We start from the raw sequence: 25,347 nt of genomic DNA on the forward strand, positions 1-25,347 counted from the left end.
GGGTTGTACCGTAGGACTGGAGAATTGCTAACACAGTTCCTATTTTTAAGAAAGTGGGGGGGAAAAAGTGTTCCGGGTAACTACAGGCCTGTTAGTTTGACATCTGTACTATGCAAGGTCTTGGAAAAAATTTTGAAGGAGAAAGTAGTTAAGGACATTGAAGTGAATGGTAAATGGGACAAAGTACGACATGGTTTTACAAAAGGTAGATCGTGCCAAACCAACCTGATCTCCTTTTTTGAGAAAGTAACAGATTTTTTTAGACAAAGGAAATGCAGTGCATCTAATTTACCTAGATTTCAGTAAGGCATTTGATACGGTGCCACATGGAGAATTATTAGTTAAATTGGAAAAGATGGGGATCAATATGAAAATTGAAAGGTGGATAAGGAATTGGTTAAAGGGGAGACTACAGTGGCTCATACTGAAAGGTGAACCGTCAGGCTGGAGGGAGGTTACCAGTGGAACTCCTCAGGGACTGGTTTTGGGACCAGTCTGATTTAATCTTTTTATTACTGACCTCGGCACAAAAAGTGGGAGTGTGCTAATAAAGTTTGCAGATGACACGAAGCTGGGAGGTATTGCCAATTCAGAGAAGGACTGTGATATCATACAGGAAGATCTGGATGACCTTGTAAACTGGAGTAATAGTAATAGGATGAAATTTAATAGTGGGAAGTGTAAGGTCATGCATTTAGGGATTAATAACAGGAATTTTAGTTATAAGCTGGGGACGCATTACTTGGAAGTAACAGAGGAGGAGAAGGACCTTGGAGTACTGGTTGACCACAGGATGACTGAGCCGCCAATGTGATATGGCCCGTGAAAAAAGCGAATGCGGTCTTGGGATGCATCAGGCAAGGTATTTACAGTAGAGATAAGGAGGTATTAGTACAGTTATACAAGGCACTGGTGAGACCTCATCTGGAATACTTTGTGCAGTTCTGGTCTCCCATGTTTAAGGAATTCAAACTGGAACAGGTACAGAGAAGGGCTACTAGGATGATCCGAGGAATGGAAAGCCTGTTTTATGAAAGGAGACTCAAGGAGCTTGGCTTGTTTAGCCTAACCAAAAGAAGGCTAAGGGGAGATATGATTGCTCTCTATAAATATATCAGAGGGATAAATACCAGGGAGGGAGAGGAATTATTTAAGCTCAGTACCAATGTGGACACAAGAACAAACAGATATAAACTGGCCATCAGGAAGTTTAGACTTGAAATTAGACAAACGTTTTTAACCATCCGAGGAGTGAAGTTCTGAAACAGCCTTCCAAGGGAAGCAGTGGGGGCAAAAGACCTATCTGGCTTCAAGATTAAGTTGGTAAGTTTATGGAGGAGATGGTATGATGGGATAACATGATTTTGGCAATTAGTTGATCGTTGACTATTCGTGGTAAATAGGCCCAGTGGCCTGTGATGGGCTGTTAGATGGGATAGGATCTGAGTTACTACAGAGAATTCTTTCCTGGGTATCTGGTTGGTGAATCTTGCCCACATGCTCAGGGTTCAGCTGATCGCCATATTTGGAGTTGGGAAGGAATTTTCCTCCAGGGCAGATTGGAAGAAGCCCTGGGGGTTTTTTGCCTTCCTCTGCAGCATGGGGCCTGGGTCACTTGCTGGAGGGTTCTCTGCACCTTGAAGTCTTTAAACCATGATTTGAGGACTTCAATAGCTCAGACATAGGTGAGAGGTTTATTGCAGGAGTGGGTGGGTGAGATTCTGTGGCCTGCATTGTGCAGGAGGTCAGACTAGATGATCATAATGGTCCCTTCTGACCTTAAAGTCTGAGACATAAGAACTTGTGTCGTGAAAGGAGGGCATCATGGTTAAGCAGCTGAATGATACCCTGGAGAACTGGATTCTATCCCTTCATCTGACACAGAGTTCCTATGTGATGTCCAGCAAATCAGTGAAACCAACCTTTTTGAAAAGTATATTCCAAATCTTTTGGGGGCCTAATTTCAGATTATGGAGTTTGATCTGCAGAATCGCTGAGCACTCACAGCTGCAATTGAGGTCAATGGGAGCTGTGCTTTGAATATATAAAGTGCATTATAATGCTAAGTACTCTGAAAAACCCAAGTCCTAGGAATCTCAAATTAATGTTTGTGCAGAACTTGTATACTGTAGAGATGAGCACTCTAGGAAAACCCATGACAAAATTAATAATCCTAAACGGGGTTTTGAGTCGTCTGCAATAAATAAAGCATGGGATGGTACACTGATCAATGAGAATAGTACAAAAGATTGAATTGTTGCTCATTAAGTGAGTACTGTCCATCCTGTGCACTGAAGAAGGCAGGGGTATTGTGGAAAAAATAGCATCTGGTCATGAAATTAAAGACTGTATCATAATGCACAGATACAGGGGGGACTGAATTAAGCTTACACAGGCAACCTTAATTCAGGCATTTCCTAACTCTTGAGTGTTTGACTTTGCAGTCTTCATATTCTGGTAACATTGTGTGTGTGTGTGAGAGAGAGATTATTATTTGTCACTATTGTAATAACCCATTGGAATCCCAGTCATGGACCAGGACCCCGTGGTGCTATGTGCTGTACAAACAAGACTATCCCTGTTCCAAAGAGCTTAGCATCTAAATTATATTTCTGTAGTTATTCTTACCTCTTGTGGGAGTAAGTTCTATAATCTAGGTCCAAGTACTGTGAAAGTTCTGTCTCTGGCATTCATGAGGCTCCTCCTATTAGCCAATTATTCCACTGGTCCATGGGAACATACTGGTAGCTATGATGAGCGGTCGTGGTGCCTCAGGTGGTAGGGCCAATCCCATGATGGACTCTATTAGAAGAGAGATCCTGAACAAAACTAATAAATGGGAAGCCAGACTTGAAAGTGGCACACTAGGGTGATGTGTCCACTGTCACCTGTGTTGCTAAGCAGTCAAGCTACGGCATTTTGTTGCATTTGAAGCTTTTCCAGGGTGTTAGTTTCTGGACATAAGTTTCTATAAATGAACCTGGATCCTATGATTACTTAGATCACTATAGTGAGATCTGTGGCTAGTTGCAGGTGGAAGTGGGCATCTTGTGCTACCATTGCTAATTTAGAGTATCCAATGTATCCAAATGCATTGAGCAGTCCCAAAGACTTTGAGGGCTGCCGACCAACATAACATAACTATGTGAGGGTAAATGCCCTAGATGATTCAGAATGTTACAGTGAGAGTGAACTTTTCAGAATGCTTCTCTTTCTACCAGCATCAGCTCTCTCTTGTCTGGGCTCAGCTTTAGCAAATGGATCTTCATTTGGGTGCTGACTTCAGCTAGCCAGTGAGTAAGCTAGGGGATGGTGCCGGGGTGAAAGTAACTTAAAGGATTTACTGGTACTCCGGAGTCCTGAGCAGGGGGCGGGGCCTTGACCGGAAGAGGCGGGGCCTCAACCAGAAGAGGTGGGGCCTTTAAAGTGCTCTGGCTGCAGGGCTCGGGCGGTGCTTTAAAAGGCCTGGGGCTCCAGCCGCTGCGGGGAACCCAGGACCTTTAAAGCGCCAGCCTGGGGAAGCCGGTCCAGACCGTACCGGCTTACTTTAACCTCTGGATGTTGCTCATATTGGAGAGCAGGAACTGGCTGTCATCTGCATACTGTTGACATCCAACCCATGCTGTTTCACCTGCTATCCCAAAAGCTTTATATAAATGTTAAATAATATGGGGAGGTGGACTGAGCTTTGTGGGAGTCCATTTGCTAGGCCTTTGGTAGTAGGGTTGCCAACTTTGGTTGGATGAATTTCTGGATTTTCATCACATGACATTTAAATATTAATCTTTAGTTCCTGGGGATTGGAAACCCTATTTAGTAGTTGCCATAATGACCTGAATTCCGTCTAAAGGGAAGGACCTCAGCCATTTTAGAACATTTCAGTTCACCCGTGTATCTTCTGAGAGAAGGTACAGGAATATATAGTGATAAAATGTATCATTTGCTGCAGAGAGGTACAACAGAATGAGTATGGCTGCCCTCCCCTTATCTATGAACAGCAAGAGCTCATCCAGCAGAACAAAAAGTGCTGTCTCATGCCCTGACTGAGACAAATCCAGGGATGGGGAGATGTGTGTTAAATTTTCCCCCTAAAATGAGGTGTGGACAATCTCTCTGTTAATAGGCTGTCCCAGATGTTCCCTACCCCCTGCTCCCAAACAGATGTCGCTCCTGCTTCACAGATCTTCTCATTTCTTCATTCTCCATTGGTAACTGCTAGAACCCATGAAAACTGGTAAAGACTTCTGTGAAAAGTCTCCTTTAGGCTAGATGAGAATGAACGGAGTGAATCTGTGACAATCAGGTGCTGTTACAGGGCACTGAAAGTGCATTTGACAGTCGTAGAGAAATATGCTGAGGGCTGAATGTGAGATTTGAGAGAAGATGGGACTTTGGGCAGGGGGGAAGGCAGGGAGACATTAGGTAAACATGGTTATGTATTTGTGTCACAGTTGAAGGAATGGGCAGTCATTTCTCCATTAAACTCTCTCTTCCTGCTGTTTATTACTTTTTTCCTTATAGTTTGTGTTTTTTATTATCAAGTGAGAAGGAAAACACACACTTGATCATTGTATTTAAATATTACCAGACTTTGTATTTTTAGTTTACAATAAAAATATATTTGATTTCTAAAGAAATAATTTTTTCATTGCTCCAGTGATGCTGGATTAAGTGCATAAATATCCCCTTAACTAAAATCGGATAACACTGGTGTGTGGGAGGGAGGTCATAACTTTCACTGGCTTGGTGCCTGATTTTAGCTTAACCTTCTTCAGTCCTTGTAAATTCTGTGATCTCTCTGCCTGTGTGCCACTTAATCTAACTCCCTTCATTTTGCTAACTTATTTATATCCCTCTATTGATTTTTTTTTTTAAACAAATCCTTTGATGTGTCATCTTTTGTCATGTGCTCCCTTGTTATAAGAGAAACTCAGTCGTGTATGTCAGACTATTTCCTGTGTTTGAACTATGAATAGGTGCTTCCTCCATACTTTTTTCCTTAAAATTAGGATGATAGGTCATATATACAGTACTGTAAAACTTTCAAACCTGAGTGCCTAAAGTTTGACTCCTACATTATATTTAGGCACTGAGATAAGAAAGGCTTTATTTCAAAGGTGCAGCTTCCATTGAGTATAGGAGTCAAACGTTAGGTACTAAGGCTTGAAGATTTTGGCCTAGGAACACAGAAATTAGAAATGAGGGGGAATTATTAGATCCTCAAATTCATGTTCTTGCAACTGCAGCATATAGTCCTATGCTAGAGAATATGTGAACTGTTGAATTGATACTACACTTGTTGTCACTTCCTTTTGGTCTTCTATGTAAACATGTCAATGTGCATATACCAGAGCCTGTGTAGAACAGAAGAATTTATTGTAAACTTGTGTGGATTGCTACTGTACTATCTTGTGTACTTGCTACTGTACTATCCACTTAAAAATTCACTTATCCCTTGATGCTCACAAGAAGTGTGTTTTAGTGTAACATTAAAATCCTTGTCATTCCACCCTTCTTTGCACTTCCCAGTATGCCACTTATTTATCTATTTCATTAGACTATAATCTCTATTATTGTATACTATCCAGTGTTCAGTGCATTGTTGAGGCTAAAGAAATAGTATTTCAGGGTTACCACTCTTACGAAGAATCTAAACAGCTGAGGTCATTACTGAGAGGTAAGAGCTTTTTGTCTCAAGGGCAGCATTTAGGATACTGGCTGATATTTAACATAGTTGGAGAGAGACAATATTAGGATTCAGATACTTTTGCCTGTCTGGTTGATTTGAAAAGATATATGTAAGAGCTTTTGGTGTGTTGTTTGTTTGTTTTTGTTTTTAACTCCACTGTAACCTTATAAAACTTTTTAAAAATTATTTAAAGTTTTGCCTACTACATAAGTGCAATAACAGGTAAATGTTGGTAGGACAAAAGTCAGTACTGCTAGGTTTGCTGCACAGTGTATTGCTGCTTTAATTCGAGTGGACACAAGATCAGTGAGTGGAAAAAATTAAACACAATACAACTTTGATATCCTAGTATAAATGTAGAGAAGTGAATTTTTTTATTTTTATTTTTTTACTACTGACCATCTTGTCCATATAACAGATGTCAGGCGGCATAACAGCTGAGAGCTTGAGATAAATGTGGTGTTACTGTAAGAAATTATTTATCTCCAGAGTACATGTGTACTTCACTGTACAGATTAGCTTGTTGCTATAATTGTCATATGATGGTAGCCAACAAACTCATAGGCTTAAAAGCACCACATTGTGCTGGCATAAGATTGGATGGTTTTAAGGTGTAGTCAGTGAGTGAGTCTTTCAAAAGTACTTAACATTGGTTTAACTCTGATCTCATTACAGCCAGTGGTAAAAACTCTCACTGATTTCAGTGAAAGCAGAGTTGGGCCAATACTGATTGCTTTTAGAATATTCTGCCCAGTAAGATCAATTCAAGATCTCTTGCACCTGGAAACCAGAGGTTTGATCACATGTTTTCTCAATATATTTTGCAAGAACATTCAGAATGCAAAGTTGTCATCAGCAAAAATGCTCATATGATGTCCTGTTCAGAAAAAAAACATCAAATAGCACAGTGGTTCTCACCCAGGGGTACACATACCCCTTGGGGTATTCAGTGGTCTTCCAGGGGTACAACCCGCTACATAAAAAACAGTAGCAAAGTGAGTACAAACTAAAATTTCATACAGACAATGACTTCTTTGTACTGCTGTATATACTATACACTGAAAAGTAAGTACAATATTATTATTCCAATTGATTTATTTTATAAATATATGGTAAAAATGAGAAAGTAAGTAATTTTTCAGTAATAGTGTGCTGAGACACTTCTGTATTTTTATGTCTGATTTTGTAAGCAAGTAGTTTTTAAGTGAGGTGAAACTTTGGGGTTTGAAAACAAATCAGACTCCTTAAAGGGGTACAGTAGTCTGGAAAGGTTGAGAGCCACTGCAGTATCATATGCCTGTAGTTAGGACTAAATACAAAAGAACAAAATATTGAAAGTGTTAGCAGGTTAAGAGATGCTAGACAAAATCTGGGGAAATCAGTTAATCTAGGCAGGAGTGACTTTAAACTTAGCCTAAATCGCATAGAAAGTAACTCTCCCTCCCCCCGGCCCCCTTCTTTCTTTTGCCATGAAACTGTCTACATTGTGTCATATCAGAATGAAAGATGATTCAGTGAAAACATTTAAAATGTCTCTGAGGCAAAGGGGATTGCTCCTAGGGAGGCATACAGATGTTCTCTTTAGAACACAGCCAGTCTTGCTATTCAGGTTTTATGTGATTCTTTGGTATTGGAACAATGAGAGAGAAGATTATATAGATTGGTTTTTTTGTTTTGTTTTGTTTTTTTTATTGTATGCCAGCAAGAGGTGTTTGAACAAACTGGAGCATATGTTCTAAACTGTTCCAGTCAAGATCTCAGATGTATGTTTGCAGCAACACATCAGGGTGCATTATACTGTATTAAAAAAGGGATCATTCAGTGTAGTGCAGTAAAAATAGGTATTTTAATTAGGGCTGTCAAGCGATTAAAAAAATAAATCCTGATTAATTGCACTGTTAATAGAATACCATTTATTTAAATATTTTTGGGTGTTTTCTATATTTTCAAATATATTGATTTCAGTTACAACACAGAACACAAAGTGTACCGTGCTCTTTATATTTTTTTACTACAAATATTTGCGCTGAAAAAACATAAGAAATAGTATTTTTCAATTCACCTAATACAAGTACTGCAGTGCAATCTCTTTATCATGAAAGTTGAACTTACAAATGTAGAATTACGTACAAAAAATAACTGCACTCAGTGCAATGTAAAACTTTAAAGTCTACAAGTCCACTCTGTCCCACTTCTTGTTCAGCCAATCGCTCAGACAAACCAGTTTGTTTACACTTGCAGGAGATAATGCTGCCCGCTTATTTACAATGTCACCTGAAAGTGGGAACAGCCATTCACATGGCACTGCTGTAGCTGGCATTGCAAGATATTTATGTGCTAAAGAGTCATATGTCCCTTCATGCTTCAACCACCATTCCAGAGGACATGCATCCAGGCCAATGATGGGTTCTGCTTGGTAACGATCCAAAGTAGTGCGGGCCGACACATGTTCGTTTTCATCATCTGAGTCAGGTGCAACCAGCAGAAAGCTGATTTTCTTCTTTGGTGGTTGAGGTTCTGTAGTTTCTGCATCGGAGTGTTGCTCTTTTAAAACTTCTGAAAGCATGTTCCACACCTCGTCCCTCTCAGGTTTTTGGAAGGCACTTCAGATTTTTAAACCTTGGGTCGAGTCCTGTAGCTATCTTTAGAAATCTCACATTGGTACTGACACAATGCCCCCATAAGGCTTTATGGAAATATGCTTATGAATGTATATATGAAATAACTAGAATATATTTTATGCTACATATGCCATGTAACATATTTATGTAAAGGTTATGATCTACTGAATATATTCATCCTATTTGTATGTATGTATCATTTTTGTATTCTAAGTTATGAATATTGGCTGTGTACTTGCTTGATTTTTAAGTAGCCTTTGTAAAGCATTTGATCAGCTTCTTGAGAAAGGAATGTGCAAATTAAGCACCCAATCAAGAAGCACTTAAGGGAAAATGGATCTTGGAAGGCTCCAATCCACATAAGACATGTTGGCATGGACGTTAAAAGTAGCATGTGAGCAATGGATGCTGCCTGTACAAACTGAGTCATGCATGGACATGTGACTTGCCCAGGTGACTCCAAAACTCCATCTTGGAGCTGGACTTTGCATAGGAGAGAGGAGGGGGTCTCCACCCACAAGAGAGAGTCTATTTAATCCCATGGGAGACCCCTTCCATTTTGTCTTCAGCTGGCTCAAGAGAGAGCCTCTCCATCCCCAAGGATACCTGAAAGAAACTGGAACAAAGGACAGTAACTACAGGGGGTGTGAGTGATTGCTGGACCCAGACTAGAAGGAGACTGGTCTGTAAAAGGAAGTTTACTGGAATTCCTCTGAGGGTGAGATTTTTATCTGCATTCAGTTTTCTTACTGTATTAGACATAGACTTGTGTGTTCTATTTTATTTTGCTTGGTAATTCACTTTGTTCTGTCTGTTACTACTTAGAACCACTTAAATCCTACTTTCTGTATTTAATAAAATCCCCTTTTACTTATTAATTAACCCAGAGTATGTATTAATACCGGGGGGGGGGGGCAAACAGCTGTACATATCTCTCTATCAGTGTTATAGAGGGCGAACAATTTATGAGTTTACCCTGTATAAGCTTTATACAAGGTAAAACGGATTTATTTAGGGTTTGCACCTCATTGGGAGTTGAGCGTCTGAGTGTTAAAGACAGGAACACCTCTTAAGCTGCTTCCAGTTTAAGCCTGCAGCTTTGGGGCACGTGGTTCAGACCCTGGGTCTGTGTTGGAGCAGACTGGCGTGTCTGGCTCAGCAAAACAGGGTGCTGGAGTCCCAAGCTGGCGGGGAAAGCAGGGGCAGAAGTAGTCTTGGCACACCAGTTGGCAGTCCCAAGGGGGTCTCTGTGATCCAACCCGTCACAGGTACTTTCTTTGCATTTTGTCAAATCTACAGTGAAAGTGTTCTTAAAATGAACAACATGTGCTGGGTCATCATCTGAGACTGTTATAACATGAAATATATGGCAGAATGCAGGTAAAACAGAGCAGGAGACATATAATTCCCCCCAAGGAGTTGAGTCACAAATTTAATTAATGCATTATATTTTTAACGAGCATCATCAGCAGGGAAGCATGTCCTCTGGAATGCTGGCCAACGCATGAAGGGGCATATGAATGTTTAGCATATCCGGCGTGTAAATACCTTGTAATGGCAGCTACAAAAGTGCCATGCGAATGCCTGTTCCTACTTTCAGGTGACATTGTAAATAAGAAGCGGGCAGCATTATCTTCCATAAATGTAAAGAAACTTGTTTGTCTTAACGACTGGCTGAGCAAGAAGTAGACTGAGTGGACTTACAGGTTCTAAAGTTTTACGCTGTTTTGAGTGCAGTTATGTAACCCAAAAAAGTCTACATTTGTTAGTTGCACTTTCACAATAAAGAGATTGTACTATAGTACTTGTATGAGGTGAATTGAAAAATACAAATATTTGCACTGTAAAAATGGCAAACAAAAGAAACAGTAATACATAATATAAAGTGAGTACTGTACACTGCATTCTGTGTTCTAACTGAAATCAATATACTTGAAAATGTATAAAAACATCCAAAAATTTAATAAATGTCAATCGGTAGTCTATGGTTTAACAGTGCAATTAAAATGGCAATTAATCACAATTAATTTTGAGTTAATCGCATGAATTAACTGGGATTAATCAACAGCCCTAATTTTAATCTTTGTAGCTAATGACAAAAATATTAAATCACTAAAGAGTTTTGTAAAGTCTTTTAAATATAATTGTCAAATAAGTAAGAAACAGAGAGTTAACAACATCTTGACAGTGATGTAGAATAAGGCAAAGGAAATGAAGAGCATGGCCATGTGGCAAAGACTTTCAGAGTTGTCTAAAGTCTGATATTTATTTTTCTTTGTTGTTGTTAATTTCAGTATACTTTACAACCATGAATATCTCCAGCCTTTGTCAAACCTTAAAGTCTGGAGTTACATTTCTTAATCCTACTGTCATCTTGAGACTGAACGTCTTGCTGATTTTTATCTGTAAAACGGCAGCTCTCTGTGCATGAAGAAACACAATCGTGATTCAAAGGGCCTCATCCTGTAAGGTGCTGAGCACCATGAATTCCCAGTGAATTTGGTGGGGGCTGATGGTGCTCACCACCTTTCAGGTTTGCATGACTGGGCCTTAATTTGTAAATATTTTTCCCCTGCTTTTATACTCTTCCTGATGCTCTCTTCTCCAGCTATTATTTTGTCTTCTCTTTTCTTTAAAATAGTTTCCATGAGCTACCAACAAATAAATAAACCCTTGTCATCTGTGTTGCCCACATGTTGGGGTGGAGACGAGAGAAGTTTATTAGAGGAAAATACTGACTAATTCTCTTAGCAGATAAAAATCTTTCTTCTTTTACTTCATTAATTCTCAGGACCTTCTTGGTCTTGCTAGTTACTTTGTGCAACTCCTATAGAACTTTCTTGGCTCATGTGAAAATAGCTGACTCACTCTTCCTCTCACAAACTTCTTGGTGTCAACATACTCTGTGCAGATGGCTCTGTTTAAGAGTTCTGAGTGCCAAAAACGTGGGCCTAATTACATGTGAAACTGACACTCTGTTTGTTTGGAATTCACGAATGTGCCGCCAGCTTCTCCCTTTAATGCATATTCTATGAGTTTCTTTATATTCTTTAATAAATCTGACATTCCTTGTACTTTTCTAGCTGGAAAAAACACCCACTTACACACAGAAAGTGAGTGAGGATGGTACATCATTTCAACTAACCTATAGGTTTTAAACATAGGACTTATCTGTTGTCCGTTTGTGAATATATACAGCTTCTGCTGCATGACCTAGCAAATGTAACAATCAGTTTTGTCTCTAAATAGAATGTAAACATTGCACTGGCAGTGTAACAAGTTGAAACGTTCTCTTTCCCTTTATAAATGTAGATCACTACTTCGATCAGATCCTCACCTGAGATTATAATGTTTTTAGGGGATTGGAGGTTTTTAGGGCTTTTTCCCCTTTTGGTCATTGGCTCAGATATGATCCAGATCAGTAGTAAATGAAGGTCATGTTTGGTGATCAGTCTCCAGTTCATGTTGCGACATTATGAAAAACGCCGCTTGACAGTCTCCACAAAGAGGCTATGGATGAATTAGCACCAAGACTAAAGTGACCTGGTTTTCAGTGGTGGTTCATTCCATCACTGAATGGAGATATTGTTATCTATTGTTACACAGTGTCAGGAGAGTGTTAAGGCTAGCTGCTGCTGTATTGGTATTCAGTTTCCAGGGCTGCTGATTTGATGTTTCTTACTAAATTCATTTAAAGCAGTTGCATTTGGTAGTTTGAAATAAATCAATGGAAATATCCGCTTTTAAGGAGCATCACAAATTTTAAAACTACCACTTTCTTAAAAACTTATGCTTTGTGCCAGGCTGTAGTCTCAGGATTTTGATAATATATTCATAACATCCTTCCTGTAGCCTAAGAGATGCTGCAAGTGATGTTGTTGCTGCAATGTTAAATTTAGAACTGCACTCTCTTGCACCAGGTGATGGAATTTTACTGCCAATCTTGTGAGACAGCCATGTGCCGGGAATGTACGGAGGGAGAACATGCAGAACACCCCACTGTACCTCTCAAGGATGTGGTAGAACAACACAAGGCTTCACTACAGGTCCAGTTGGATGCTGTCAACAAAAGGTACACCAGTTATTCTGGCTCCACCTTGACATGCTACTGTGCATTAGGTGATTGGTCTAGCTATAAGTGAAACTGCTGTCTAAATCAGTTCACACTGCCCCTTGTGGAACTGTTAGATCATCCAACATGGTCCCCTGACTTGTTTTCCTTTACAGTGTGGTTTTGATTAACAGTTTTGAATATATAATATTTTAGCAATTTTTTTTAAATGAACTTGGTCATCATGAAGGTGATGGACCAAATACACTTGATTCCCCTGGTCACAGAGTAGGAAGCTGCTTATACAAGCTTCTGTATACAGCTCTGAACGTTTACCTCACTGTTCCAGTCCTGGATCCCTTGAGGAGAGATGAAATATAACATTCCTGCTCAGTTGTATGGTGTGTTACTCATTTAGTTGAACTAAGATTGTAAGAAAAAAATACTTTTAAAAGTCCCCGTTCTTAGGGAAGATGGAAAGAGTCTGAGTCTTATGGGTAGGGCATTGACCTGGGACTCAAGAGAACTGTGTTCAGTTCCCAGTGTAACTACATACTTCCTTTGTTACAGTGGGCAACTGTGCATCAATCCTTCACCTGTAAAACAGGAGTGTACGGAGGTTAGCCGGGGCTCGCCTCTCTGGGGCAGCGGGGACACACAGTGCCTCACTAAGTTCAGGAAGAGGTCTAGCAGGGAATTAGCCACAGGAGTCTTCCTCTGTGGCCTTTGTGAAGGTAGAAACAACACAGATAGGCCCTAGGTCAGGGCGGGGCAATGGTGAGTCAGATGCTCAGGCCTTCAGGCAGGGGATGAGCAAGAACAGTTTATCCACAGTGAGTCCAGGCCCTGGGTCCGAAGGCCTGGGAAAGGGAGAGACTGCCACCCATGAGTTGGGTGGCAGCGGGGACACAGGTCCACCCACTCCACTGCGTCCCAGCCCGGGGCCCTAGCAGCAGCAGAAGACCCGCTGCTGCATCAGTGGGGATCCTGGCTGCAACACACAGACATGGGTTCTGGTAGTGTCGTAGCCAGACTAGGGTCGGCTGTCCCCAGGCTACTTCCAGACTCCCCCTCTTGAGGTACTTGGGTCAGGGTGGTATCCTCAGGGGGGTCCAGCACCATGGGTTCCTCGGGATAGCTGGCCTGGTGCAGGCTCAGCCACTCCTCCGGGTAGCTGGGGTTGGGCAGGCCCGGCCAGCCCTTGGGTCCACCGCAGGTCGCTGTGGCTTCCCAACCGGGAGGTAGGCCAGAGGTGTCTGGTCTCCCCAGTGGCTGCTCTCTCAGTGAGTTCTGGGGTTGTGCCTTTATACTTCCTGCGCCACACCTGATCCTCTGTGGGGCAGACTCACAGCTCCCTGGCTCCGCCCACTCTGGTGACCGGAGGGGCTCATCTCCCTCTGGGGCGGCGGGGACCCTCACCACAGGGAGTAATACTTCCCTGCCTCACAGAGATGTGGTTGGTTGTGAGGATAAAATCTATTAATGACTATGATGCACTCCAAAACAGTAGAACCTCAGAGTTACAAACGCCAGAGTTACGAACTGACTGGTCAAACACACACCTTGTTTGGAACCGGAAGTACCCAATCAGACAGCAGCAGAGACCGACCCCCCCCCCCCCCAAAAAAAAAAAAAGAAAAAAAAGAAAATACAGTATAGTGCTGTGTGAAATGTAAACTACTCTATTTAAAAAAAAAAAGGGGGGGGAAAGTTTAAAAAGATTTGACAAGGTGAGGAAACTGTTACTGTGCTTGTTTCATTTAAACTAATATGGTTAAAAGCAGCATTTTTTCTTCAGCACAGTAAAGTTTCAAAGCTGTATTACAACTGAATATTGAAAGAACAACCACAACATTTTGTTCATAGTTACGAACATTTCAGAGTTATGAACAACCTTCATTCCTGAGGTGTTTGTAATTCTGAGGTTCTACTGTATTACAGAGAAGAGGATCAAAAAAAACCTAGCTATCGTTTGCATGTTAGAGGCTGGGTCCTGTTTATGCACCCTAAGGGTACATACCTTCCAAGGAAGGGGTGTAGAATGCCGAGGAGAAAAATATTTGGCATAAGTATTTCAACACAGAACATGTGAATGATACTTGATCTTGAAAAATATATTAGAACTTTTTGGGAAAGAGAGAAAGATGTGGGAAAGTTCCAGTTCCGCTAAAGAAGCATGAATTAAGGATAGACAGCCAAAGTCCCCCTGGTGGAACTCCATCAGTTTCAATGGAGTTCCACCAGAGAGGATTTTGGCCCTACAATGTCATTGGTGCATTATCAATCTTTGGTTTTGTTTTAAAAAGGTTAAACGACTGCACTGTATGAAGGGTTGCCAACGTTCCAGGATTGTCCTGGAGTCTCCAGGAATTAAAGATGAATCTTTAATGTCATGTGATGAAACCTCAGTCATACATCCAACCCAAATTGGCAATCCTAACTGTAATAAAAGGAGTACAATTCTGTTGCTGAAACAATCCCATTTCCATGTGGTTTTTAAAGGCAGTATTTTTCATCACAGGATTTTAGGAACAAGGGACAAGACAATGTCTTTTGAGATGCCAATCATTGTAATTTATTTCTTCCACAGACTTCCAGAGATAGATTCTGCACTTCACTTCATATCTGAAATCATACATCAGTTAGCCAACCAAAAGGCTAGCATTGTAGATGACATTCATTCCACTTTTGATGAACTACAGAAGACTTTAAATGTGCGAAAGAGTGTGTTGCTTATGGAACTGGAAGTGAATTATGGCCTTAAACACAAAGTAAGAGATGTGTTCTTTTCCCAGTGACAGTTATTAATTTAATAAGCCAGTTCTTATAACGGGTGCATGATGCCAACAGGTCAAATTATTGTCCAGCTATGCTGAAAGAAGGACAGGAGACACTGGATGTGGTGTGTGTATATGTATGTATGTACCTTGTTTCCAGACCTCACTTACCAGTTCTGAGGTTGATATGACTTTTTGTGGATTTTAGAGTAAGGGCTAAAATTGAGTGTATAGTGGATACTCTGTTGTAACCTAAGTATGAAGTGGCTACTTAAAATCCACCAAAATTTCAGGCTACTGTCCCTGGCCCCCCCCCCGCAACAACTCTTCCCACTGTCCTATTACCCGCGACCTTCCTGGCTGCTGAAAACTGGGGAATAGACTTCCCTCCCTGGTTCCTGATAGAGCAGCGGTGGGCAAACTTTTTGGCCCGAGGGCCACATCTGGGTATGGAAATTGTATGGCGCGCCATGAATGCTCAAAAAATTGAGGGTGGGGGTGAGGGCTCTGGGGTGGGGACAGAAATAAGGAATTCAGGGTGCAGGAGGGGGTTCCAGGCTGGGGCAGAGGGGTGGGTGGGGGTGGGGTTACGGCTCCGGCTGGGGGTAGAGGCTCTGGGGTGGAGCTGGGGATGTGGGGTTGAGAGTGCAGGAGGTTCTCTGGGTGGGGACCGAGGGGGATCAGGGCTGGGACAGGGGGGTGGGGCACAGGATGAAGTCAGGGGTGCAGGCTCCAGGTGGCACTTACCACAGCTCCTAGAAGCAGCGGCATGTTCCCCTTCCGGCTCCTACGTGGAGGTGCAGGCAGGCAGCTTGGCATGCTGCCCCGTCCACAGACACTGCCCCTGCAGCTCCCATTGGCTGTGGTTCCTAGCCAATGGGAACTGCAGGAGCGGCACTTGTGGCCGGGGCAGCGTGCAGAGCCCCCAGCTGCCCCTACACGTAGGAGCTGGAGGAGGGACATGCCACTGCTTCCAGGAGCCGCACGGAGCGGAGCGAGCCCCTGGCTGGAGCACTGGAGCAGGGCAAGCCCCAGCCCCTGCTCCCTGGTGGGAACTTGAGGGCCGGATTAAAACATTTGAAGATGCGCCCTCCGGGCTGTAGTTTGTCCACCTCTGTGATAGGGAGACAATCTTTCCTTTCTCTCTTCTCTTGGTTGAGGGCCACTTTCTCCATTCAGCTATTCTGAGACCCCGACAACCATGCTTCTTGGGGTCTCCAGAGCTGTTTCTCCTCACTCTAAATGTGGGAGAAGAGGAACTCTGGGGAAACTTCCTGCAGCCTCCCATGTAAATAGGGGAATATCTGGTGACTCCAAAACACCAGGATCTCTGTGTGCAGAATTCATTGTTTAATAACGTGGCCAATCTGTGATTGTTCTCCGACAGAGGGATGGAAGCTCTACCAGCACATTGAGTGGTGAGGCAGATGGAGCGATAATATTTACATGCTGCTACTGATGGACCTCTGAAGCCAGTGCTTCAGGGTTTCACATTAGGAGGTCCACACCAAACTGAGTCCTAGTGCTCCACAAATCTTGCCATAGCTTACTGGTGGGTTCCAGGGAACTGACACAGCACTTTTAAAAAAGTTGAAGCGTTTAACGTATATGACACAATAGGTTGTGCTTTAAGGGTTTGCGTAGCTATGAGTTTGCATTTCCAGCTTGATGTCACACAATCTCATCCTGACATGACTTGAACCAGGTGTTTCATGTTACTTTCAGGTCCTTCAGACACAGCTGAATACCCTGCTTGAAGGACAGGAGAGTATTAAGAGTTGCAGCAACTTTACAGCCCAAGCACTCAACCATGGCACTGAAACTGAAGTTTTACTGGTTAAGAAGCAAATGAGTGACAAGCTGAATGAGCTGGCTGACCAGGACTTCCCACTGCAGCCCCGTGAAAATGACCAGCTGGACTTCATAGTAGAAACAGAAGGACTGAAGAAATCCATTCACAACCTGGGTACCATTTTAACCACTAATGCCATAGCATCTGAAACAGTTGCCACAGGTGAGGGGCTGAGGCAAACTGTGATTGGGCAGCCTATGTCAGTTACCATAACAACAAAGGACAAAGATGGGGAGCTCTGTAAATCTGGGAGTGCTTACCTCACTGCTGAACTGAGCACACCTGATGGGAGTGTGGCGGATGGAGAAATACTTGATAATAAAAACGGCACTTACGAATTTTTGTATACTGTTCAGAAAGAAGGGGACTTTACTCTCTCTCTGAGACTTTATGATCAGCATATCAGGGGCAGTCCATTTAAACTTAAAGTGATCAGATCAGCAGATGTGTCCCCTACTACCGAAGGAGTTAAGAGGCGTGTTAAGTCTCCTGGCAGTGGCCATGTGAAGCAGAAAGCTGTGAAAAGACCAGCTAGTATGTACAGCACTGGCAAAAGAAAAGAGAATCCCATTGAAGATGACTTGATCTTCAGAGTGGGTAAGGAAAATATCTTCTATCTATTGGTACTAGGGTCATGGCATTCAAATTGTAATTAAGGACACTTTAGGAAAACTGGGTAAAAAGCTAGTTTTAAATTGTCAACACACAAGTGAAATTTAATGCTGGTCAGGTCTAGGCTTTTGAAGTTGTTAGAACAATAAATGAGGAGTTACATGGGACTTCATTCCATGTGTCCCTAAAGGGAAAAAAACCCAGCTTTGTTCTTGGAATTCCTATCCAATGTGTTTGTCTCTGTGACAACTGGAGAGAGAAGAAAGTGAAAGGATAGAAATTCTCCTGTGACTAATATTTACTGTTGGGTTTAGAACTTAATTTATTGGCTCTTGTGTCCTGTGAGGTGAACAGTACATTTAACAGATACCAAAATAATAATCTGAAGTTTAGTGGGGTGGGGGTGAGGGGAGTCCTAATTGACGTAAGTGGGAGTAGACGTTTAAAGGCAGGAGGTTATATCCTACATGATAAAACACTTAAGGCCAGATTTTTTTGAGTTATCTCAGTGCCTAACTCCCACTGGCACCTAATATCTTTAAAAATCTGTTTCTTCCAAGTTCTCCTTAAAACAGGGCTGAGTAGCATCTTCTTTATCAGGGAATTTGAAGAATAATTCCCCTCTTTCAAAATGGCTTCTATCTCCTATTGTTCTCAGTAGGGCTGAATCTAAATACTGCTCTCAGTTTACATGTCCTTCTCAAAAGACATAAGAATGGCCACACTGGGTCAGACCAAAGGTCCATCAAGCCCACTATCCTGTCCTCTGCCAGTGGTCAATGGCAATTCCCTTTGGGGAATGAACAGACAGGTTATCATCAAGTGATCCATGCCTTGTCACCCAATCACAGCTTCTGGCAAACAGAGGCTAGGGACACCATTCCTGCTCATCCTGGCTAATAGCCATTGATGGACCTATCTTCCATGAATCTATCTAGCTCCCTTTTGAACCTTGTTATAGTATTGTCCTTCACAACACCCTCTGGCAAGGAGTTCCAGAGGTTGACAGGGTATTGCGTGAAAAAATACTTTTTGTTTGTTTTAAACCTGCTACTTATTAATTTCATTTGGTGGCCCCTTGTTCTTGTATTTATGAGAAGGAGTAAATAACACTTCCTTATTTACTTTCTCTATACCACTCATGATTTTATAGACCTCTATCATATCCCCCTTTAGTCGCCTCTTTTCCAAGCTGAAAAGTCCCAGTCTTATTAATCTCTCCTCATATGGAGGCTGTTCTATACCCCTAATCATTTTTGTTGCCCTTTTCTGAACCTTTTCCAATTCCAATGTATCTTTTTTTGAGATGGAGCGACCATATCTGCACGCAGTATTCGAGGTGTGGACATACCCTGGATTTATATAGAGGCAATATGATATTTTCTTTCTCGATGATTTCCAACATTCTGTTTGCTTTTTTGACTGCCGCTGCACATAGAGTGGATGATTTCAGAGAACTATCCACTATGACTCCAAGATCTTTTTTGAGTGGTGACAGCTAATTTAGACCCCATCATTTGTATATGTATACCTAGGATTAGGTTTTTCAATGCGCATTACTTTGCATTTATCAACATTAAATTTCATCTGCCATTTTGTTGCCCAGTCACGCAGTTTTGAAAGATCCTTTTGTAGCTCTTCGCAGTCTGCCTGGGACTTAACTATCTTGAGTAGTTTTTTATATCATCTGCAAATTTTGCCACCTCACTGTTTACCCCTCTTTCCAGATTGTTTATGCATACAGTATGTTAAATAGGACTGGGCCCAGTACTGATCCCTGGGGGACACCACTATTTACCTCTCTCCATTCTGAAAACTGACCATTTTATTCCTACCCTTTTGTTTCCTATCTTTTAACCAGTTACCAATCCATGAGAGAACCTTCCCTCTTATCCCATGACTGCTTATTTTGCTTAAGAGCCTTTGGTGAGGGACTTTGCCAAAAGCTTTCTGAAAATCTAAATACACTATATCCACTGGATCTCCTTTGTCTGCATGCTTGTTGATCCCCTCAAAGAATTCTAGTAGATTGGTGAGGGATGATTTCCATTTACAAAAACCATGTTGACTATTTCCCAACAAATTATGTTCATCTATGTGTCAGTCAATTTTGTTTTTTACGATCGTTTCAACCAATTTGCCCAGTACTGAAGTTAGGCTTACTGGCCTGTAGTTGCCAGGGTCACCTCTGGAGCCCTTTTTAAAAATTTGGCGTCATATTAGCTATCCTCCAGTCATTTTGGTACAGAAGCTGATTTAAATGATAGGTTACAGACAACAGTTAGTAGTCCTGCAATTTCACATTTGAGTTCCTTCAGAACTCTTGGGTGAATATCATCAGGTCCTGGAGACTTATTACTGTTCAGTTTATCAATTTGTTCCAAAACCACCTCTAATGACACCTCAATTTGGGACAGTTCCTCAGATCTGTCACCCCAAAAGAATGGCTCAGGTTTGGGAATCTCCCTCACATCCTCAACAATGAAGACTGATGCAAAGAATTCATTTTTGTTTCTCTGCAATGGCCTTATCATCTTTGAGTGCTCCTTTAGCATCTCAATTGTCCAGTGGCCTACCTGGCTGTTTAACAGGCTTTCTGATTCTGATATATTTAAAAATTTTTTTGCTATTACTTTTGGAGTCTTTGGCTAGCTGTTCTTCAAATTCTTTTTTGGTCTTTCTAATTATATTTTTACACTTCATTTGCCAGAGTTTATGCTCTTTTTTTCTATTTTCCTCATTAGGATTTATCTTCCACTTTTTAAAGGATGCCTTTTTGCCTCTCACTGCTTCTTTTACTTTGTTGTTTAACCACGGTCGCTCTTTTTTGGGTCACTACAGTCACTATCTAGCCAAAGCCTCAATTTGCCTTTTCCTCACAATGTTCCTTTCCACCTCCTGACACCAAAGGAGGCTACCATGTTCTCTGCAGGAAGCTTAACTCTCTCCTCTTCTCTCCCCCCCCTCCCCCCACCCCAAGAACAATGGAAGGTAGTGGTTATTTTGAAGGAGGACATATTAACTGGAGTCAGTCTGTGGCCCCTGTTCCACTGTATACAGTGAGATATGGTAATCCTTTTGGGAGGACAGGTCTTTCTTCATGAGTTTCTCTAGAATAGAAGACTTTATTCTTCAGCCTCTACTGACCAGATTAACTTCAAGCTATGAAAAATGGCAAAAAAATTATCATTAACCCTAATTTCTTCCCCCCCCAAAACTAGCTATTGCATCAGTTCTGCAGAAAGGACAAAAGCTTTAGATTTGAGGGGGAAATGTGATGTGTGTGTCTCTAGGGAAATATAGGGCAGTAGAAACTATCTTATGTATGAGCCGGGAAAATGGGATGCCAGAGGGAAGCAAAAACTGGGGTATATGAGCAGGAGAATATAGGGTGAGGAGAGAAGAGAAAACTCTGGAAGGAGGAGAAAATTGATGTGTACACTGTGGCTGTTTCATGCTGCTCCAGAACAGTGTAAGCACCCAGAGGGTACTGCTGAATTTGGCCCCCAAAATTTAAATTTAAATTTAAATTAATATTACATCTCTTCAGAACATTAGAAATAGCATATAGTAATATTCTCTTTGGTTTTCTTGTTTATTATTGTATGAAAATGTTAATATTTTGTTAAAAGGGGAAATGTTAAGACAAAAACTGTTAAAATGGGACTCTGAGAATATATATCAGTGACTTTGGATAAAGTATGTTAAAATCTTAACTATTACGTAACCTTGCTATAGTGACACCGCAATAACCACGTGATTACATGTATGGTCTCAGATTAAACATCTTTGTTAAAATTTTTCACATGGTCAGTGGCGGAAAGAAAAGAATCCTATGTGTCTTTAAATTTTTTTTTAACTAATCTGGGACTACAAAAGCTAAATGCCTTAATCATATACAGCTATTGCATGATGTCACTACAGGGCAGAGTTAAAGTTGTTTGGATGTCTTAACTGTACATTTCCATACCTTAACATATTTGGACTATTTATTTTAGTTTAACCTTATCTCTAAATTCCTGGGCTTATAGTGCTTGTTTTGGAAATAAATACAACATCTCAGTCTCATTTACAATTACTCTGTCTTAATTCTTTTTTAATATAGTTTGTGCCTGTGAATATAACAACTCATTAACTAAAAAGGCCTATACTTTATTTTACTGTATCTTAAAATAATACAAGCTAACTAAATATTAAATCTATAAATTTCCCTAGGACTTGGGGAGGGAAAAAAATGAGCAAGATTACAATATTTAAAAAATCAGGTCTACAGAGGTTCATGTACGGAATTTGCTAACAGGACAATATGCTGGCTCTGCCAGTCACTGAAGATAGTGATTGAACAAATGTTAAAGACCACAATACATTAAGAATTGCGATAGGCATATAATCACAACTGGTTTCTTTGTGCATATGATTAGCCATATCCGTTTGATTACATAATTCATTATCATAGTATCTAGGTTAAAATTAACATTCTCTTTTTGAAAATGGACCCAACAATCTATTTTGGAGGGGAGATATTAAAAGTAGAATGGAGAGGAGTAAAGTGCGTATTGGAGGAAGCTGCACAGAGGATCACCAGAAGAAGCAGACCAGTGTATTGCATTGTGAAATAAATGACCCTGTGAATATTACAGATTCAATGTATATTAATGAGTCTCTTCAAGGAGAGGATGGTGCTCAGTTTTATTGGCAATAACATTTCTTTTTATGGGGCGTGCAGTCTCAGAAAATTGGAAACAAGATATAGAGCCCTTCACATTTAGGTCACTGGTTCAAATTCAGCCCACTTCATTAGTGGCCAGACTTTGTATCCTGGTGACTGTTTGGTGGCCTAAGTGAAATGCATTTTGTTCCTGTTGAACATTCTCCAGTATCTAGTGGGCACGTATCCTTCTCACAAAAAATACTACCATATGCAGCATAAACGCAACTCTTGCTGCTAGTCTCATCAGGGAGACTGGTCATTGAAAAAAGCTGTGGAGATTAAACCTTTTTTTTTTTTTTTTTTCATCTAGGCTGTGTCCACCAATGCAATTCCATTGGTGATAGCAACAACGGAGGGGTTAGAGTAGGCATGTCTCAGGCATTTTTAACACAGTCATCTAGCCCTACTCACAGTAAGCTTAAAAAACAGACGTTTCCCACTGTTGCAGCTACACTAGTGGCAAACTGTGTCCTAACTTTCCTAGAGTACACCAGACACACAAGTCAGTGTTGAGGCCTAGCCTAACAGTGCAGCTACATAAGAGCAGCTGTGCAAGCTTTCATCTGAGATGTGCCAGTTCTAAGAATGAACAGGGGACCTCTGTTACCATGTCTGTCAATCTGACCTCCTTCATGAGTACTAGTTTCTCTGTCGCTCATGTGTGTTCGCTCACATGCACGCAGAGCAAAGGCCAAATTCATCCCTGATGTAAGTCAGTAGATTTACCCAGGGAAGAATTTGGCCCATCCTTAAAATGAATTATTTTCTACAGTGTCAGAAGTTTTTAAAGTAATATATTTTTAAAAATACTAAAATAGATGAAAATAATAATAACCTTGAAACCTTGAAAATAATTAAGAGATCTGGATATTTTTTTTTAAATCCCCATAGATTGATATTATTTCTACCTGTAGTTTCTGTTAGCACTGCAGCATATCTTGGTTCAAGTGAGCAGCTTGTACCATGAACCTGATATCGGGTTGGATTACAATTCATGGGACAGTCCCAATTTTTCACAGCCCTGTCTATATACTGCAAGCCTCGCTTATAAAACAAGTCCAAACGTATTTTGAAAGTTGAAGCACAGCTTCATTCTGTTATAACAGAGACAACATAATGTGATGTTTTTGTTTTGACTCCTTGAAAAAATAAATTAGAACTTGAAGCTTTGTCTACTGATACTGGAGTTTTCCCCCAATGGGATACATGGGTCACTTCATCCCATTATGTGGCGAATGCATATCTATTTATTTAACAGAATAGCTCTTCCAGATTAAAAAAATCTATGGAGAAGTAGTTGCCTTGCTGGCCACTGGACTATGTACTGTGTACTACATGTGCACAGTCCATTAGAGAGCTCCAAAACCGCATAAGTACTGACTGAATTGTCTTGCAACCACAACTTCAATATCAGTGTGCACTTTCAATGCCCTTAATTAATGAGCATATGTGGAGTTTTACCTGCTATTTTGACCTACAGCCCCATTATTCTAAGATTTTCAAATTCCAGACTCATTTGAAAATTCTGAATTTTGGCTAGTTGTGACTGAAAAGAAGTTTTTCATGGTTTTTTAATAAAACCATATATCCATTTCTTGAATTCATTAAGAGGGAAAAGGTTCATGTAAACCCTTTGACAATCCTGGGTTGAGTTTGCAGGTTTAGCAGCGTTCTGGCTTTTGCAGCCAAAGGTTCATACAGCTCTATTGGAGGACCATAATGGAGCATGTGGATATTTGTTTACAACCAGGATTTGAGTTTTTTATACGCAAGAAAACTCATCAAAATCTGGTAGGAGAGTGCTTTTGTGCTGGCCATTAACTTAATACAAATGTGGTATTGATTAACGCTCTGTTCATGGGACGTGGCACATGAAATTTCTTTCTAATTTTCTATGCCCATGGATTAGCTTGCTTTAGAGACATGCACACATTTTTAGTGTTTTAAACACTACAGAGTCCAAAAGTGCTCAAAATATCAAAACATTATTGTAGCAAATATGTAATTCTATTGTAGATCCCTTACCAGGTAACAATAATGGGAAGTGGAACTTGCTACATTACAGCAATGAAAACCAGTGAGCATATTACTAGCATTGTAAAAATTCTTCCCTTAATTCTTAAAGCTAAATATTCAGTAAGATACATCTAGGTTTCAGGGTGCACAACAAACGTGCCCTTACAATTTCCAGAGGCAATATTAGGGAGCAAAAACTATTGGTCCCCTGAATGAGAGTGTGGCCTGGTTGTCATCTTAAATATGAAATTTTCAACTTACCCAGATTGTGATTAGTTGCCTAATTGAATGTGTAAGTAAATGCTTTTGCATGTGTACTTAAATTGATTTATTTAAAAACTCACATGCTTTGGTTTCCACCTTCTACTGAGGAACTTATTTGATCTTTTGATTCCTCACATATATTGAAAGCAATTGTGGGGCTTATTAATAATTTATGTGACTATGAAATGCTGAATGGGGCCAATAGAGAGAGTATTGTTTACCTAGCTAATTGATGGTACAGACACAGAATTTCAGAATGGAATGGATAAGGGTATACATTAGACAAATAATTAAACTTAATAGCTGTGAAAATCCAAAATTATTTGTTTATACTTTTAAAAGAGATCCTCCAGGATCTGTTGTTTCTTCTTTATTCCTTCCCACAAACACCTGCCCGCAGTTCTTCACTGAACTGTCCCCTTTTCTGGTCAAAGAGCACTGAGTGCAGCCTTTTCCTGAGATTGGGTGTCAAGGGTGCTCTCTCTCCCAACTCTCTCTTTAGGGCATACTTTATCATTCACTTTTTCATTCCCTCCTTTCTTGGCATTGATAAGACAGTGTATGCCTGCTACTGATTTTCCTTCTAAATTTTGAGGCAAATCTACAAAAAAAGGGATGTAGATGCACTTTATCTCAAGTGACTGCGCAGATAGGAGGGGTTGTCTGTGTGCAGCTCAGCACAAGCAAACATTTTTTCCATCAGTTTCTTGGAAATCTGATATTTTCAAAGAGTACACAACCCACTTGCAACTGG

General features: G+C 40.8%; 1 protein-coding gene across 33 annotated transcripts in view; it reads left to right on the plus strand.

Annotated features, from left to right (window-relative positions):
• TRIM2 (tripartite motif containing 2) overlaps positions 1–25,347 on the plus strand; it is a 118,835-nt gene that overhangs the window by 66,335 nt on the left and 27,153 nt on the right. For 32 of the 33 annotated variants that reach the window (XR_006290661.1, XR_006290662.1, XM_043545843.1 and 29 more), the window contains 3 exons: positions 12,231–12,382; positions 14,952–15,132; positions 16,864–17,587. Coding sequence is in view for 31 of the 33 variants with exons in the window: in XM_043545843.1 (XP_043401778.1) it covers positions 12,231–12,382; positions 14,952–15,132; positions 16,864–17,587 (1,057 nt within the window). In the remaining 2 variants the exon portion in view is untranslated. Of the gene's footprint in view, positions 1–4,098; positions 4,235–12,230; positions 12,383–14,951; positions 15,133–16,863; positions 17,588–25,347 lie in introns of those variants that run through there. The other variant, XM_037897430.2, reaches the window with a different exon arrangement.

Source organism: Chelonia mydas, chromosome 4 (assembly GCF_015237465.2).
Source record: "Chelonia mydas isolate rCheMyd1 chromosome 4, rCheMyd1.pri.v2, whole genome shotgun sequence".
Classification (NCBI taxonomy): Eukaryota; Metazoa; Chordata; order Testudines; family Cheloniidae; genus Chelonia; species Chelonia mydas.